Source organism: Sinocyclocheilus anshuiensis, unplaced genomic scaffold, assembly GCF_001515605.1.
Source record: "Sinocyclocheilus anshuiensis isolate Anshui unplaced genomic scaffold, SAMN03320099.WGS_v1.1 scaffold1993, whole genome shotgun sequence".
Lineage (NCBI taxonomy): Eukaryota > Metazoa > Chordata > Actinopteri > Cypriniformes > Cyprinidae > Sinocyclocheilus > Sinocyclocheilus anshuiensis.
Window position 1 is genome coordinate 262,172 of NW_015540847.1, and position 6,671 is coordinate 268,842.

Below are 6,671 nucleotides of genomic sequence, written 5' to 3' on the forward strand. Positions count from 1 at the left end.
GAATCGGGAATGAGCACCGCCATCTCTGGAGGTTCTGCAGCCTCAGCTGCCACGTCTGGAGAATCTGGAGCAGGCACTGCCATTTCTGGAGGTTCTGCAGCCTCAGCCGCCACCTCTGGCAATTCTTCCGCGGACGTCGCTGGCTCTGGAACTTCGGTGGTAGTGAACGCAGCCCATACACACCAGAGAGCAATCCCCCATATGGGAAATGCAGCAGACAAGGGGATTACTTCTGGGGCAAAAGGGTTTGAGAGCGCTGGTTTAGGGATACCAGCAGCACGTGCTGACACCAGCGGTGGGTCCTCCACGCTGGATGCCAGTCTGGGATACTGAAGAACATACTTTCAGGATCTGGGTGCGATAGACAGGAAGTGACAGGAATCTGAGCGAACAGCTGAGACGGGACTTGACACTGGACGATCAGCTGTGACGTGACTTGACACTGGATGATCAGCTGTGACGTGACTTGACACTGGACGATCAGCTGTGACGTGATTTGACTCTGGACGATCAGCTGTGACGTGATTTGACTCTGGACGATCAGCTGTGACGTGACGAGACTCTGGACAATCAGCTGTGACGAGACACTGAACGATCAGCTGTGACGTGACGAGACTCTGGAAGATCAGACGTGAAGTGACGAGATTCTGGAAGATCAGCTGAGACGTGACGAGACTCTGAAAGATCAGCTGAAACGTGGCGTGATTCTGGACGTGACTCCGAACGAACAGATGTAACTTGACTTGACTCATGAAGAGCAGCTGAGACATGACGGGGTGTTGTTGTGGCCGCCATTTTGTGAGCGCAAAATGGTGCGTCCGCCATCTCAGTCACAGACGTGGTGTCGCATTCCTCTTCTGCGACATCCACAGTGAATGAAGAGCCAACACACAACAAAGCATAGTCCATAAACTGACAGAGTGATGAACGCGGACCCTCGCGTCTAAGCTTAGGCTTCAGTGGTTGATTAATGCCTTCGCAAAAAAACTCTATCAACTCGCAGTCAGGTAAATCAGAGTAATAGGCAATGGCTAGATACTCTTGAATATAGTCCTCAAGCGATCACATGCCCTGCTCGAGGGCTAATAACAGTCTTGCAATGTCCATACCTGGCCAATGTTCATCCGAAAAGCTGCTGGATCCTTGTGTGGCTGAGTATTCTGTAACGGGGCGAACGAGACATGAGATGTGCGGATCCAAATGCAAAGCTTTATTCAGAGACATGATATGAAACAGGCAGGGTCAAACAATGGCAAACAGGTATATTGAGGGCAAGACGAAAGAGTAATCCAAACCGGGCGTGAGTCAGTCGACAGCGAACGTTATCCAGAGGGCTTGACAAGAGGGGAAATCCATATATACTGGCGTGGGTAAAACGATGGCAAACATAATCCAGAGGGCGAGGCAAACGGGTAATCCAAAAAACATGCAATAATCCAGGCAGGAGCGAACAGAGTCCGAAACGGCAAGACAAAGAGATAATCCAAGGCAGGCGATAATTCCAGGACAGGCAGCTGACAGACAGGACGAGATAAACAGACTGGAATCAAGACACGGGTATAACAAGACTAAAGAAAACTAGATTCAGAAAGATTCAGTAAAGTGCTACCACTTGGAGAGTGATAAACGCAAACAATACTCGGCTGTTTGAGAAGGATCTGAGTGGGTGTAATATAGTGTGTGTGTGATTGACTGCAGGTGAGTCCAATCAGTGCAATGTAACATGGGAAATGTAGTCCAGGGTGACGTGTAACAGTCTGTGTGGTGTGAAAGTCAATATAATGAAAGGGTGACCTCTGGTGGCAATCGGACGGAAGGCCACGGACCGGATTCGTGACATATACCTAAAATTAGCAAGATTATATTTAGTTATTTGTAATACATTCTTTGCTTGTTTTTTGATGGAGAGTCGAATCGAGGGTAATACCAAGATATTTAACATAAGAGACTACCTGAATGATCTTTCCAGACACATACATTGTAGGATCACAGTCAGTTACAGAGTGCATCTTTGTGAAAAACATACAAACTGTCTTCTTTACATTTAAGAACCAGATGTGAATCATTAAGCCATTTGTTTACATTTATCATTATTGCACTAAGTTTAGAAGCTGCTTGTTCTTTGGTTTTTGCATGGACATAAATTACTGTATCATCTACGTACATCTGAACATCACAACCTGTACATACAGAGGGTAAATCATTTATATATAAGCTGAAAAGCAGATGCCCCAGGATGGATCCCTGAGGCTCACCCATTTTATTGAACAGAAAGGGTGAAGTTTTTCTACCCACCCTAACACACTGAACCATTCCATTTTTAACTTGATCACTAAGTTTAGAAGCTGCTTGTTCTTTGCTTTTTGCATGGACATAAATTACTGTATCATCTGCGTACATCTGAACATCACAACCTGTACATACAGAGGGTAAATCATTTATATATAAGCTGAAAAGCAGATGCCCCAGGATGGATCCCTGAGGCTCACCCATTTTATTGAACAGAAAGGGTGAAGTTTTTCTACCCACCCTAACACACTGAACCATTCCATTTTTAACTTGATAGTTTCTAAAAGAAAGCAATTTGCTGTCGAAATCCAAATTGCATTGGGTGCAGTGTGTAAGGGCTACTATTAAGATGAGTTGGCTGACTTCCAGTCCTTTGGAAACTTCCCTTCTTTAATAGAGGCATTAATTAACTTTGTTATTTGTCCAGTAAATAAATCTGCATGCCTTTTAAGAAAGATAGAATCTAATCCAAATATATCTTTAGACTTGGAGGTTTTAAGAGAGTTCAGAAATGTATTAACTTTAGATTCGGAAACCTCCATTAGAGACAGGGCAGGTTGAGAGATGTCTATCTTTGGTGTAACCGAAATTCCAGTATAATTAATAGGCACTGTCATCTTTACAGAATTCACAAAATAAGAATTAAGAGTTGCCGTTTATATTCTATTAGTATACTACTCTTACTATTATTAGCATATCTTTTTATGGCAGAAATAGCACTGAAGGAATATTTTGAATTATTATTTTCAATAATTTACATCAAAGACACCGTGTGATTTGCCACCACCAACTGGCTTATATAGATTCATTTTTGAAGTATCATTTCATAGTTCTATATTCAGTATTTTTTATATTTAAACGTGGATCTCCTAACATTATTCATGCAGTTGTAATTGCAGTGTAAATGCATTCATGGCATCTCTGAGCTGCATTAAACAGACTGTATAAATCCACCTAAAAGCCACTTCTGCTGTGCAAAGGTGGATGTTGTTATCAATTTAGTTTGATTGGTTTTCGCCCTGTAGTTTCTTATATTCAAACTGCATTTATTGAGTAAATGTAAGAATTTACAAGAAAGATGACACATCATTTCTAAGATGCCCCTGGAAATCAGTTTAAGGTGGTAAATATCGCTCCTTAATGGAAAGTTCATTTCTGTCACTGGTTTAGGATTTTTTTTTATTATCCTGGATTCACTGAATCCTGTGCAAATTGTGTGACCCGCGTGTAATCTTGTGGTTTCTGTCAGCTCTTGATGTTGTGCTGTTCTCACTCAGGTCCTGTACAGGCAGGAGGGGCAGCCCAACGGCGTGCTGTACACCACAGCGAAGCAGTCCATCGATCTGCCCATGAAGAAGGGCGATTATTTGGTGGAGGTGCGCGCACACAGTGAGGGAGGAGACGGAGCCGTCGCACAAGTGCGCATCGCAGGTAAAACCACATATACATTAGTGCATAAGGACATTACAGTCCATTTCGGAGATTTTGGAGATGCTTTTATACAAAGGTCACTTACAAATAAGGAAACTTGTCATTATATTTCTATGCATTACACAGCATTTGGCAAATTATTTAATCCAAAGCAAATCACACTGTTTTCAAGATAAGCATTCAATCAGTGCAAATGCTGCTCACATGAAGCAGATGAGTGATGAACTCATGAACTGAATGACCAGCAGATGGAGCCGTTAATCAGAAAACACACAGATGATTTAGTGTGAATGAACATAATCCTGATCAGACTCAGACTCAACTTTATTCCTGATAATCAGGATAATAATCTTGATTGAAGATAAAATACAAGTAAACATGTGATCATGCATAATGAAGATACCAAAAAAAGTAGTTGATAGTTTGTAATGCAACTCCATCAAACTGAGAATCACAAGAGTATCATAATAATTACATGTAGATTAGATTGTAGGTTCAGTTCTGAATGAACATAATCCTGATGGAACATAAATACATAAAATAGCAAAAAAGTAGATGAGAGTTTAATTCAAAGTAATGCAACTAAATCAAACTGAGAAACATGACTATCATCATATTTACATTTAGATTAGATTAGATGTTATTGTCCTTTTTGTATTTTTCTTGGCAGTGATACACAAATAACATATAAACAATGACATGGCAATAAAAAATAGAAATAAAGTTAATAAAATATAAATTAAAAACAGACTTCCAAACACAATATTCTACTAGACAAATTTATAGTTATTAATTTTGCAGATGCTTCAAAGTAACCTACAAACGAGGCAAATCATAAGCAGTTTGATGGGATATTTAGGGGTCAATCTACTCTTGTACTCATTAGTTTTCTTATTATTTCTGCTATTGAGTCCCTATGCAGCCAATAGAACCGCTTGCAGGAAAGTTATGAAATTTGGCACACGGATAGAGGACCGCCTCAACATTAACCACATCAAATTTGGAGTCTCTAACTCAAACGCTGTAGCGCCACCAATAGCTCAAAGTTGCACTCATGTTTATGCTAATAACTTCTGAACGATAAGGGCTAAACACTCTTCTTTTTCTAACACATCCTAGACAGTTCATCTGATTTTTCACCAAAATTGGCTCAGATTGTCTTCAGACCTTGCTGGAAATGAGTTATTAAAAGATTTTCTCGTTCTTTTTCATCTCGTATAGCGCGCATCAACACATTTGGCTAAGAACACGCCGAAATGGATGTGAGGCTATATCTCAGCAACACTTTATCATATTCAGACCAAACTTGGTACGTGTTATAACAGCCAAGACCTGACGATCCATGAGCCGTTTCAGCACAGTGCCACCTACCGGTCAAGATATATGAATAATTGACATTTTTACCTATAACTTCTGAACAGTTTAGCCAAAACGAATAAGTTTGGTCTCTTTTGATTAAGAGCAATGACAAAAACACACAAGTCAAGTCACCTTCATAGTGCTTTATACAAAGACAATAGGGCATCATCCAGCTTAATTCAGTTCAAGTTTTGTTCTCAGCTAACGGTCTCAGTCAGTGCGGTCATGTCGATAAATTACATAAAGTTAAGAGTCTTTCAGATCCAAACTAAGCAAGCCAAAAAGCAAGGAACACAATAAAGAATGACTAAAATGAAAGTGAAATATATTACTAAAGCCACTAAAAGTGTGTCAGTGAGTAAAATAAGAGAGCTTTGTGATGTTTGTGTGTGTGTGTTTGTGCAGGTGCAGCCATTCTGGCATCTCCATCTCTTGGCTTCTTCTGGCTTCTCCTCACGGTTCTGTTGAGTTTGATTCTCTGAATGTAGTTTCATCCTGATTCAATGAAGCTAAACTCTCACAGGATGAAACCCACCAATATTCAGAGTCCACACGGCTCTGGAGGACAAAAGACTGGAGATTCAGGACAGAGCGTGTGTTTAATGTCTGAACGGTTCAATATGCCTTACAACATCTCACACTCTGATCTCTTAATGAGCGCTGATTGGTCCAGACAGAGCGGAAACAGGAAGTGCTGCTGTGAGACTTCCTGTGTGTTTTGGTGACAGATCAGCGTCTCATGTTTGTCTTTGTCATTGTCAGATCAGTGGCTTTCTCTTATTTCTGTGGACAGATACAGTCAAAGCAAACCAACAATTCACATTCAACTCCATTCAGCATCCATTCACTTTTAGAGGATTATTATATATGCAATAATTTATAAGATATTCATCTATTCAAGATTTTTAGATTTAGATTAGTTTTTAAATTAGGATATAATTTTAAAATCTGTCTTGGGTTCAGGTGAGGAACATCAGCGGCTGAATGAAAATGGACGTTTGTGTTTGAGTTTGTGTTCGTTTACGAGCTTCAGTCTCAGAAATGTTATGAAATATGATCAGCTGAGGTAGATGAACAAATACTGCAAATGCATTTGTGTTTTAGAGAAGCAACAGTGTGATTTAATGTGATTTCACACTGAACACCTCCTAGTGAACACCAGTGCTGGGTAGTAACTGATTACATGTAATCTGGATTACGTAATCAGATTCCAAAAATGCAGTACTTCGAAATATAATTATATTACATTGTAAAATGCTCGTAATCAGATTACAGTTACATTTTTATGGATTACATGATTACAAATTATTCACACAATAGCATTAAAGTATTTATAGTTTAGTTATTCTCATGTACGAGATCAATAATTACACAAGTTACTAAACACTGCCGATGTATAGCTGACAGAAATATTTCAAACCTGGAAGACTTTGTCCTTGTCATTGCTGTTTTCACATTTATTCGTTTTTAACCTCTCTGACCTAAAATATTTACTTAAAGTCCCCCCTGAGATTTACAGTTAATATTTCAAGTAATTTAATAACATATTTGCATGTTCTCTGATGTCGGTTAATGGTCATATATTTTATTTA

The 6,671-nt window shown here is 39.6% G+C and overlaps 1 protein-coding gene across 3 annotated transcripts in view; it reads left to right on the forward strand.

Annotated features, from left to right (window-relative positions):
* Positions 1–6,273, forward strand: part of cntn1a (contactin 1a) — an 88,625-nt gene extending 82,352 nt beyond the window's left edge. For all 3 annotated transcript variants that reach the window (XM_016485001.1, XM_016485000.1, XM_016485002.1), the window contains exons 23-24: positions 3,567–3,720; positions 5,485–6,273. In XM_016485001.1, coding sequence (XP_016340487.1) covers positions 3,567–3,720; positions 5,485–5,561 — 231 coding nt within the window. In that variant the 3' untranslated portion in view covers positions 5,562–6,273. The remainder of the gene's footprint in view (positions 1–3,566; positions 3,721–5,484) is intronic.
* Positions 6,274–6,671: the final 398 nt, after the last annotated feature.